This window comes from Saccostrea cucullata, unplaced genomic scaffold, assembly GCF_032062105.1.
Source record: "Saccostrea cucullata isolate Sc308-1 unplaced genomic scaffold, CSIRO_AGI_Scuc_v1 ctg14945, whole genome shotgun sequence".
Taxonomy (NCBI): Eukaryota; Metazoa; Mollusca; class Bivalvia; order Ostreida; family Ostreidae; genus Saccostrea; species Saccostrea cuccullata.
Window position 1 is genome coordinate 1 of NW_026918625.1, and position 12769 is coordinate 12769.

A 12769-nucleotide genomic window follows, 5' to 3' on the forward strand; every position below is an offset into this window, starting at 1 on the left:
AACCTAGTTTACACATGTGGTATTTTTCTGTTTACAATCGTTATATATTAATCAAATTTCAGGTTAGCTTATTGGCCCTGTCATTATCTTGAGGTCCCTGAGGGAGCTGAAAAGGGATTCTTCCTGAAGGCGTAAACCATTTCCTAGTGCTTGTTTGTTCAATTGGATAAAAATTATAAAGTAATGTATTTCTTATTTTTCGGTTTTAAAAAAGAAAAAAAATTGTTCAGGTGAGCCTTACTGCCTCTGAGTATCTGATTTATTATGTAATTAATTGTTGCATTAATTTTATAATCATTATCATTAATTATCTAAAATAACCTATTAAAAACAGTACTGCGTCTGAGTACTCTCAGTTCTTTGATGAATTTCCTTATTGGCTGCTAGCTTCTACGCGCTTAATGGCTGCTGTTATTGGCTGCTAGCTTCAGCCTGGTTGTACTCAGCTTTAAAATTAACAATATAAAAATAGCTAAGCAACTCTGTCGCACCCCACCCCCTTTGAAAAAGTTTGCAAGTTACTGTTCACATGGAGGCATCCCTTATCAAAGCTTGACATTTACTGTTCATACTACTGAGTGATGAATTACTGTAAATTCCTAAATATACGCGTGGAATTAATTATCGCGTAATTTCGTGAGGAGCATCAGATGCGAAATAAAATTATTTGCTTCAGCAACTCCATACCCCAGCCCCTTTTGGAAAAGTTTGCTAAACTGTTAACATGGAGGCATCCCTTATCAAAGCATGACGCGAATTATTATTCTACATATTACGTTGAATAGGCCTTTCATGATTTTTCGAATTCATGAAAAATAATGGATTCTTGTGTGATAATTTGCATAAACGCCGAAGGCGTTTAATTAAGCTCACACAAGATCATTGAAACAATACGGTTTGGAAGCAGAAAAATGTAAGCTTTCCTTATATTTACATGCTTTGATATTCCGCCAATCCACGGACTCCAAGCCTTTCTCTCTAGGTGTTGTCCCGCCCTGCACGTGGTTTTTTTTTGGAACCGCGCCAAAACATTCAAGTTTTAAATAAATTACATTTACAATTTTTTTATCTCGGACAAAGACATTGGAAATGTAAATATTGAGTGATGAATTACTGTAAATTCCTAAATATACACATGGAATTAATTATCGCGTAATTTCATGAGGAGCATCAGTTGCGAAATAAAATTATTTGCTTTTACTTTTATGTTGCTAAAAACAATGTAAAATCTCTTGATGAACCGTCCATTCGCGAATTATTATTCTCATGATTTGACGTTGAAGAGGCCTTTCATGATAATAAGTACTCACGAAAAATAAGGAATCTACAGTAATACATAGATAACTCACCTTAATTAAGCTCAAAAGATCATTGAAACAATACGGTTTGGAAGCAGAGGTGTAAGCTTTTATGATATTTATTCCTGTTTCGATATATCCCATTGAACCTAAATATAAGACACAACACTTCTGAGTCTAACATCTGTTTCATACTTGGATATTTTACACATGGATTGCAAACAAAAAACTTAACTTTTAGATAAACATGAACTTTTTTAAAGTGTCAACTTCAACTGTTGAATCAGATGTAGAAATATACTCTAATCACCTGCATCTCCAGAGTAAGAGTGTCAAATTGAAGCCTTCACTGGTATATGATGACTTCTCAAATGAAAAAATTCTCCAATGGGGTGTAAAACAACAAAGCAATCAATCAATCAAATTCCAAGGACTTCCCTCCTTAAAAAATCTTTTATAAATGAGGGCAGAAAAGGTACTGCGGTTTCATCAATTTTCGTTGGCATCACTTTTCGAGGATATGTAATTTTGTGGAAAAAAGCATTGCCTATACAAATGAAAGTCATTTCTTAATTCAATGAACATTTGAATTCCTCGATCTGCTCAACAACAAAATCCTCGAAAATTGGTGCTCAACAAGTATTGATGAAACCACAGTAACTTAAAGGGGCAAGGGAATTACTCTGCTATAGGAGAGTTCACTAATTATTCAGAAAATACTAGTAATATGTATGCATTTGAAGAGGTTAAAGCTGAACACCACTTGTAAATAGGCACACTATTTTTTATATAACTATCTATGATGACAGCACCGCAGGGTAACTCTTCGCGTTTGTTACAACTGACTGCTTTATTATGTTCCTGTTGGTTATCTTGCATATCTTTGTTTACATTTTTTTGCAGTTACACAATCATATCAATTGTGTTTGTATACTGCACTGACCTGTGAAACTGTGTCTTTGGTATCTTTTTTTTATTTTTTGTTGCTACCGAGTGCTGTTTTGCATACATCCGTCTGCACTGGTGACGATTACACTGAACAGTGACTAAAGGAGCTGCTCTATATATAAACTACCACTGGATCTTGCAGAAATGCCTGAATATGGTGGACAAATTTTTTTTGAGTAAACATGTGTTAAGTAGCAACACTTCAATGACAAAGTTAGAAAAATTTTCTATTATTCCTCTTGGTCTTTGGGATTTAAAAGAAAAAATTGAAGGAAAGGTATATTATATAGAAAGGTTTCAGACTGGTTAAGCAATGACTGTTGTTTATCAAACTTTTAAATTCTTTTACTCAAGGCCTTTGTGTAATATGCAACACAAAAGACTGCTCAATCCTCCTTGAATGCAATGAGACATTCTGAATAAATGTATACGACATCCTTAAAAATTGGGTGGGGGGGGGGGGGTGATCAGAACCTGTGATCACCTAGTTTCATGGAGTTATGGCTTCTAGTTCACCTTTATTCCTAACATATCCGAGAAATACAAAAAAAACCCCACACACATTAGATAAATAACTGTATTATTCAAATAGCATCATGTTTGCTTTTTAATATATAATAAATATTATATGTCTTTTTAGGATCTGTCATACAATATATATACAATATTTTAAATATACCCATAATTATGACTCCAATTTTTAAAGATTCATATGTAATCCTTGATTTTTTTGTTCATTAGAAACTTCTTTACCCCAGACATTAATTATAAACCAGACTGCAATATACATATGCATGTTCAACTTCTGATCAATCTTAATTATTTTAATTCATTGTTCATCGCTAAATAATCAGTTTACATGTATTTGTTTAACAATCTCTGATATCCATTGTGCTGATGTATAGTCCAATATATTTGATAATAAAAACAATTTACTTCAATATAAAAAAATAAATGTTATGCGACTATAATTTAGTGTGGAAAACCTGTTAACAACAATCTTGATATAACTTTCTTGATGTAAACTTCAGGAAGGAAAGGTTTAAATTAATATTGCCATTCTTGCTGTTTTCTGAACTCTTCGGGTAGGGAAAAAAACCCAAAGGGGGATAAATAGCACTTTTACACGGATTAAAAAACACAGTTACCATCACAAAGCATGCATACACATAATGGAATGCAGAGACAAGAATACATCAAGTTCATATCATATACATGAAGAAGAGGAAAATGTGATCAGAATAAATGAAGGAAAAGCAAAATCTGAACTGAATACTTGTGTTGATTAAAAGTGATGTCTGGCCACTGTAACCCATTTTCAGGCCATCTTTGAAAAAAAATATTTGTTTACTAAAACAGCCCGACTCGAAACCTTTTTTTTCTAACCTCCAGTAAGCAATTTTTTATTTTTTAAATTCCAAAGTTTTTCATTCAATTAGTTATTTTACAGCAATATGAGCTGCATTTTTGAAAATTCTATTTTGGTGTTAAAATGCGTTATCATGATAAACTTGTATTTAACTTAAACCTTTAAGATCAATTAGACAAAAATTAAGCAGAAGAAATACTTCTATATACAATCCAAAATACAGTTTTATATAAGAAATCTTTATTGTACAGGACGACAATAATGTAATTTTGATTCAATCGAAGCTTATAAATAGTTCTTCCATCGCAAATATGAACAGCAGAAGTTTATTAAAGTTATTTTTTTCTGTCATTGAAATAGTTATTCACAATTTTGCAACAAAAAAATTCGACATCAAAGTTGCAGCTCATATTGCTTTAAATTTGTATATGCAAGTGTAAACCCCCCCCCCCCCCCCCCCCCCAACTACCCAATTCTTTTTTTCAGAGTAGGAAGAGGGCAAGAAGACATTTCTTTTTAAGAAGGTCTGGTTGAAATCAAAATCTTTTAGTATGTAATATTCATCAAAAATTGGGATTAAAAATTAAATGATGCTAGATGTTCAATTAAAAGAATTACAACTGAAGCTTAACGCATCAGTTGTTTATTAGTGAAATTTTCTCCTCATTGAATGCAGTCAACTGATACAGGTCGGAAATGTTATTTAAAAAAAAAAAATAACGTCATGGTACCAGCTGATAAGAGACAAAACAAATTTTCAAAATTCACACAAAAAAATCTAACAAAGATTCTTAAGCATACACTTCAATATAAAAACTAAACTTTTGATTCCATATAATTATTTCTCAACATATTGTAAAATTAACAAGTGCGCATACATTAAGAAATTCTGGTACAAATATTTTGCGAAATCTACACAAAAAAGATCTGTTAGAGAGAAAGAAATTCATACATTAGGCAGCTCTTATGCTATTTGTCAACTTGGATACAAATTATACATTCACGTCCAGGATAGACTAAAACCTGTAAATTCTCAGATGCTTGCTTCATGTCTCTTTTTCAATACAGAAAGACAAAGAAGCATGTAAAACGGCTGAAAGACTGAGAAAATTCCTGATATTGTCCTTTAGATCAACAGGAATTATGATAAAAAAGAGAAATATATCCATCTGTCAATCGAACTGATTGACAGAAAAGGTGCATATTGTTCCATGATTATAATGACCAGTGGGTGTGGTCTCTTGCTGTCAATCTGATCAACAGATTGTTTTCAGTCCCTCCCTTTTCCTGCATGAAAGTCTATCAACAGCACACATTGGAGAGCTCTACTGTGACTGGATAAAAGCAGTTGCTGGGTGGATCCTATTATTTTGGAGGCGGGGGTGGTGGGGCTCTTTGATTAGCTACAAAGACAACATGATGACATTAAAAACTCCTGTACATTTTCTTATTTCATTTAAATATTTTAAATTCGTTTTCAACATATTCATAATAAACTTTGTTAAAGATGTCTCTTATGGAAAATTTTACTAAAATACAAGTACTGCATTTCAAAACCAAAGTAAAGAGAGGCAGGTAGAATATACATTCAATTGCTTAAAAGAACAGAAAGATCAAACGACTCCTCCATGCAAATAACTTTACCTGAGTCGACAATTCAACAACGAGGCAACATTTTTTTTATATTTTAAAAAGTAATCACAAACACTGATGCCCTATGACTTGTTTACTTATTTAAAAATACATGCGGATTAGCATTGCTAGATAAATGTTTAAAACCTCATTGTATCCTTGTAGCTTGATTGAAGTTTAGAAAATTATGTCTCCAAATAATCGAAAACTTTACAGGGCTCTAACTGGCTACCACTGGTATTTTAGTAGTCATGTTGCCTAAAAATTTTTTTTCGCTTATAAATTTCTTTTTCAGAAGTCACCAAAGGCGATCATTTCAAACTGACTTGGCGTAAAATTCTGAACTTTTAACATTTTTTAACAATTTTTCTAAAGTAGCGAAAAGAAAATTTTTAAAGAGGATGAAATAATTTTTAGAAGTGGATGTCGTAACATTTATTTTTGCAAGATTTTCTGAGATAAAAAAGAAATAATGAATTTAAAATAATGAATTCTTTAACAGTTAAGTGCTTTTGAGAAATAAGTAATATTGTGATACAAAATCATAATCACATAATTGTAGAAATAAAGGGAATTGTATAGAAAAACATGTGTACATGCATTAAACAAGAGTTATCTTTCTTGCAATTATTTAAATGCATGAAATAAATACGATTTTAATTTATTTTTATCATGTATGAAGTGACAAAAAATACTATAGAACTATAGAAAACAGTTCAACAAATTATGGAAATGATACATACATATGTGTACACATACCGGTACTACATATAAATACACATGTATTTTGAACATAAGGATTTCGAATACAAAAGGTGGAAAATGAACAGATCATGAGATGTGCAGGATCCACAGAATAAGAAAGTACATAATTATATATATCTTTCAATATGTATAAACAATTTACAGGCATATTTTTTATTGTTCACTTGTACAGTCTCGTAGCCTTTCTAACTTAATTACAAAACTATGTCTTCCTCCAAAAATTTGCAATATATTATTGTGAAATATCTGATTAGTTAATTTTTTTTAATACAACCAATTGTGTGAAAAGAATGCAAGGTTTTGAATGCCATTTTACTGAAAATCACATCCTTAAGAATTTCTCACAGCAAACTCTTACAGTTTTGTTCACTTTGCTAAGGACTAAAGAGGAGAAATACATGAAGATAGAATAGAATTTACATAACCACTTCAAGAGATGTGACTCTTTATAATCAATACAAAGAAACAAAGGCATCTTCATATAAAGAGTCAAATTCATGACAGATTTTGATGAATCCATTGAGGTTGAGATTTATACACAGTTAAAATATTTCAAGTCTTATATACACTCTCATTTTATACAACAGGATATAGTTTATTTTTCCTCACCACTACACCATATAGACACTCAAAGCTATGAAAAAAAATATAAAAGAAAGTCAAAGAGTTAAGTTTCTGATGACAAAAGACTGAACAGTTACAGGGCTCCGGCATTCTTCTTCCAATACAGAATTGTATCACCCACAATCTGCCCCTCTTGTCTATGGGGCTTGAACTTTTCTTGAAGTGAAAATTTCGGTTTGATATCATTTTTGTCACACACTGTACTTACCTTGATTTCTAGGATTTTTGCTAGGATAGCTTTTGTTTGAGCCCATATATGGTTCAGGAGGAGGTAACTCATTTCCATTATGAAACCGGAATCTGTTATCAAAATCTACAAAACATCAACCACATCTTCAAAGCTGCAAATTTCATAAAGGAAACAAACAGAGCAATTATCTTGAAGATGAATTACGTACAAAGAGTTTTTTTTCTGAAGACAGTTTACTGATGCACTTAAACCATATCTTTCCCCTAAAATTATTCAGGCCACCTTTAAAAAATTGTTTGGTTGCCCTTTAGGCTCTAATAAAAATGGTACGACTTAAAACTTTTTTTTACAGTCCAGGATACAATATATTTTTTTTTTTATTCCTCTTATCCCATCAACAAATATGTTAAATTTTTTGTGATCTACTAGCCTTACCGTCATTATCTCCCGAGTAATTCCCCGAAGACCGCCTGACGGGGGGAGGGGGAGGCTGCATGCTAGCACCAACATTGGGTCCCCTGGCAGGAGGGGGTGGGGGGCCGCCCGGCCGTCTACTTTGCTGTGAGGCTCCTAGATGAGGGGTGCTGGAAGTGGTCCTCATGGGAGGGGGAGGGGGCTGGGAGGGGCGGTCCAGCTGTGGATTGGATCCACTGTTTCTGGGAAGTGGAGGTGGCCTCGACGAGGGAGGAGGGGGTACCTACAAAACGTAAAAATCTATTTAACAATTTTATAATACAAAGGTAAAATATACAACAATTACATGTACAGATAAAACTCAATGAGACTACAGACAAACCATGATGGTAACGTAAGCTCAAAAAGACTGAGAAAAATTCAAAGATCCTCAATGTTTTGTGATACCCATGGTTAAATACTTAAAAAATAAGTTGTTGGGTTTTCTCATTATCAAAGGAGTGCTTGCATCCAATATTCCCATTTTGTTTTGAGACTCATTTTGGTCTGGATTCCAGAATAAATGGTGCAATTTATTTTAAAATATGTGTACTAAAGTTCAAAATTTTAGTTAAAATTGAATTTTTTTTTAATTTCTAAGATGCATTTCATGGCAGACTTGTTGCATAATTAAGATAATCCAGACTTTTAAGGAAGATCTATTATTAATAAATTGATATTTTTAATTGATGTAAACTTCAATAGACATATAACCACCTTTTCACTAGTTAATGAGGAGGAACAAAATCTAACTAAACAACAAACATTTCCCCCTATTAAGTATGTTGAAAAGGAAGACAGAGACTCTATGTTAAGTGTACAATTACCCCCTTATCATTAACTGTGTGTATACATGTACATGTATATAAAGTGAATCAAGAGGCTCTTCTGTCCTATGCTCAGATCACTGTAAAATTGAATACATGGGCCATATATCCTTCTTTCATGTTATATTAGGAAAGTTGATTCATAATCATGATAATCTTTGTCAACATGGTCAAAGACTTCAATTACTGAAGACCTTGGGTCTCATTAAATCTGTAGAAACTAGATCTACGTAACCTAACTTTATTCTGTTTTCTATAATTACACAGATTTGAATGATAAACACAGATGATATCACAACTTAATTTGCTTCTCTTTAAAGTGGATAACTGTTGACTAGCGATCAAGCACGATTAGCGAGCATTTAATAAACGAACAGCTTCATCATATTCAATGAGACAGAAAAAAATTGGATCCTCCCACTCAAATCCCATCCAAATTTGTAGTAAAAAACCAAAACATTCTGAATTACAGTAAAACCTTATTATCTCAAACTCCATGGGACAGAATCAAAAAACTTCGAGATATCCAGGGATTTGAGATATCTAGGGTAAAATACTCAGAGAATAAGCTGTTGGGACTTCAAAATCACTTTGACATATCCATGGTATTCGAAATATCGGTGTTCGAGATACTGAAGTTCAACTGTACATGAATTTGAAACATTACTCAAACAAGTACATGTAATTATACAGCAATATGACAATGTAAAATCCTGATTGTATGGTTAAAAGACGTAGAAAAGATATAGAAAAATTTCCCCTACATTTTCTACCTCCATTACTGCTTTTTGTCCTGGCTTAGGAGAGAAAAAACTTACATGTATATCTACAATACACATGTAACAGGATGCTGATTTCCTATATATATACAGTTTTGTTCATCTTTGTCCTGGAGAAGTGTATGTAAAAACTAAAGACTGTGTTTGTACATAAATTGATGTGTACAATCAATTTAGGATAATCACTGGTACATGTCTTGAGCGATTGGAATAATCATAAATCAATGCTACACACATCCATGGTGTAAAAACATTGAATTTATAAATGTTTCAAATTAATTTCTCATGTTTTCATGAATCAGTAGGGGGTGAAACGATATGCCTCCTACATGGTTTGATACATATCGTAAAATTTGGTCTCGGTTCGGTTATTTTCGATACAATACATTTTGATAGAAGGAAACAAAATCAACAGTTGTTTTATGCTTCCTTTTACTAAATCTACCAAATAATGAACGTGCAAAATGGTTAGAAGAAATAAATCTAATTAATTTGACTGTTAAAAATTATTTTACAAACTACAATAACATGAACTACCAGTCCACAAAAATTAATGTTTTTGTACAAATTATACAGAGGAGCATGTTTATACCTTATGCCAAACCCGACCAAATGATGATCACGACCGAAAAAAAACCAAATCGAGATTTTGTACCGACAGTGTATCAAACCGAGAAAAATTACCACAGTGAACTGTTTCACTCCTATGAATCAGCACATTTTTAACTGCACCATAACCCCTAAAATATGAAGCCTAATTTTTTCCCATACAGCACATACAGTAGTTCCCATTTCATCATGTTCATGTTGTTCAGAAAAATTGGAGCACATTGATTCATAAGAAAGATGGGAATGCCAATTTTCAGCATTCAAGTTCAAGTTACAAATGAAAACCTTAGATGTATAGGTAAACAAAAAACTTATATCAGATTCTCAAATGTAAATTACACCTAGTACATATTGCTGTTTGACAATCTGGTAGTGTTGTAAAATCTGATCAAATTTCCCATCGATAAGACAGCATAAAATTTAATTAATCATGTTAAAAGTTGATAGAATGAACTATACACTAATTAAAGTTAACAAAATTAATAATCTGATTACAAGACAAATTTCACGAAATTGAAGACAATTCATGTCTTGTATTCTCTGCACAAGACATGAATTTAAAAAAAAAAAATGTAATACAACATGTACAAGTTCCCAGAATCAACTTCCAACCAAATCCTAACCATGTGTAAATGGAAAGATTTTTGCCATATGCATATTAAGAAAAATAGTAAGTTCACTGATCATGCTGATTGTGTTTGAAGATAAACTATTTTGTAAAGGAAAAATGAATATTTACTAACAAAAGTTTAATTTTTTATCAATTTGTGGCTGACTCACTGCCTTCAGCAATGATTTTTTCAATAGTCAGCACCTATCACAAAAACACTACTAATGGCTTGTTGTTTTTAAAAAATTGAACCATTTACATATTTAAGTATGAAACATGAATGTAAAATATGTCACAGATTGATCAAAGTAAAATACAGCTGAAACTTACTGCAGAACCGCCAACACCTGGGGGTGGGGGTGGAAGAGGCCTGCCCACCATGCTGGGTGGTCTGTTGTTAGGCAGTGTGGGTGGTGGGGGAGGTGGCCCCACAGATGGAGGTCTGACCTGTGATGACCTCTGGGAGCCAGAAGATGGCCTAGATTTCCCTCCACCAGGTGGCGGTCGTGAGGGAGGGGGAGGTGGCACCCCTCGAGGCATTCCTCCACTTAATCCATTTTGTGCACTATCATCTGCTCTAGGTTTTAAAGAATTTGGTGGTGCTGGTGGTGGTCCCGGAAGACCAGGTTTTCGATTCTGTGGGGGAGGTTTTGGGGGTCCTGACCCAGGTCGAGGAATGTCACTAAAATCAGGTTTACTCGTTTGTGGGGGAGGAGGGGGCGGGCCTGCACTAGGCCTTGAAACACTGTCACTTAAATCAGGTTTGCTAGTTTGGGGAGGGGGAGGAGGGGGGCCTGGTCGACCAACCAAATCCCCATTCAGAGTGGGTTTATTTTGTGAAGGGGGTGGAGGTGGTGGGCCCCCTACCCCCCTTCCTGTGGGTCCATTACTGAAGTTGGATCTCACAGAAGGTCCGTTAAATGAAGGTTTGTTTTGTATGGAAGGGGGTGGGGGTGGTCCCCCACCAATATTTGAGGGTCCATTTGGCACAGGTCCATTAGACAACTTTGTCCTCTGTGGAATATTCACTCCTCCTTTTGTGGGCTTAAGTTTTGGCATTCCACCAGCGAATAATCCTCCTAAACCCATTGGGGCACCACCGCCTCCCATAGAGTTACTGGATTCACCTGAAAATAGCAGATAGGAATATTAACAGGATATTAATTAAACAATTATACTCCATTAATGTTAATTTCGAAACAATTTTGTAACATAATTGTTGCAGAATGGTACAATTACATGTCACTGTACAAATTTTACCAAGAACATGTTCATACTGTAACTGGTTGTATGTGTGCTTGTTTGTGAAACAAAAAAAGGGGACTTTTAATTTTCTCTGTTTGGTCACCATAGCTTCTTAAAGACTGTGTTTATTTTTGTATATTTGAAATGTTGAATAATGAAATTGTGCTGTATGTATGGTATCTGGAGAATAGATATGTTCGAAATTTGTACCCCCCCCTCCAAAAAAAAAAAAACTCTCTAAAGAAATTTTAATACCTGACTTAACCTTTTTTTTTTTTTAAATTATGACTAGAGCTGAACTTTTTCTCTCCTCCCTTTTACCCCCCAAAATTCATTCTTTCATCTTGTTTTTTTTTTTTATTTCACTGTATGTTGTCCTCCCTTTATGGATATGCCCTTGAAGTGCACATGCATATATTTTATATAATCCAGTGTTATATACAAGTCTATTTCAATACATTCATGGAAACTGCACCAGGAAATTAACCACACAAGTCATTTCTTTCCTTCTTATCTTAACATAGCTTTTATTTCTGTATTAAATTTTCCTCATATTCTACTTCTTAATAACTCAGATAAATAATATGCTTTTCGAGCAAAATTATTCAATTAAGATGATGATGTACTGTTTTTTACAGATAATTGTCAGTAATAAGTGAAAAATGAAATACCTGGTACATGTATTTGCTTTGCCCATAATAATTAATGATAGTTATGCAAGAGACATTTATAAATCATGTTGAAATTTCATGATTTCAGTTCAGTTCAGGTTTATCAAACAAGAGCCCCCTTGGCCACAAAACTCACTTTTGAAATGATTTAAATATAACACTGCAGTCTTCCTTCCCTTCCACCACAACCTCCCTTGGGGGGGGGGGGGGGGGGGGGGGTCATAATATGAACAATTTTGAATCTAAACTACTTTAAATGATGATTTCATTTCTCTCATTTTTTTTTTTTTTTTGTGGTTTTGCTGATATTTTTAAAAGTTGGCTGTCATTGATTTTTCACTAAATTAGTAATTATCTCCCCTTGAAAGAGCTAGGTTTTGGCCCTTTAATAAACAAACTTAAAAACCCTTAGGCCATATAAAATTGAAATCCTGGTTCTCAGGCCCGCGCGCATCCGTTTTGAGGTAGCCGCATTACCGATTTTATTGTATTTTCAATAAAATAAAAAGTTGGTATTGCAGAGACCAATCCGGAAAAAAAAATTCAGACCTCATTTGTTTCGTAGTTTAGTATTCAAATATCATTTCTGGTAGCTATTTGCAATGAGATTTTGGCTACTTCGTTTGAAAATACATTCGAGGACATTACCTAAGATGTTTACACGCTGTTAAGCAATGGATAAAGCAGAAATTTTGACCAGAAATGGAAGGTATATCTGTGATTAAAAAAATTATCTTTATGATAAAGAA

The 12769-nt window shown here is 33.6% G+C and overlaps 1 protein-coding gene across 1 annotated transcript; it reads right to left on the reverse strand.

Moving 5' to 3' along the window:
- Window positions 1-2809: 2809 nt before the first annotated feature.
- LOC134268843 (proline-rich protein 2-like) lies at window positions 2810-11226 on the reverse strand. The gene is made up of 4 exons (XM_062751088.1): window positions 10435-11226; window positions 7262-7523; window positions 6845-6949; window positions 2810-5018 (listed from the first exon to the last, which is right to left on the reverse strand). The coding sequence occupies exons 1-4, from the start codon at window positions 11212-11214 to the stop codon at window positions 4981-4983; spliced, it is 1185 nt and encodes a 394-aa protein (XP_062607072.1). The 5' UTR covers window positions 11215-11226; the 3' UTR covers window positions 2810-4980.
- Window positions 11227-12769: the final 1543 nt, after the last annotated feature.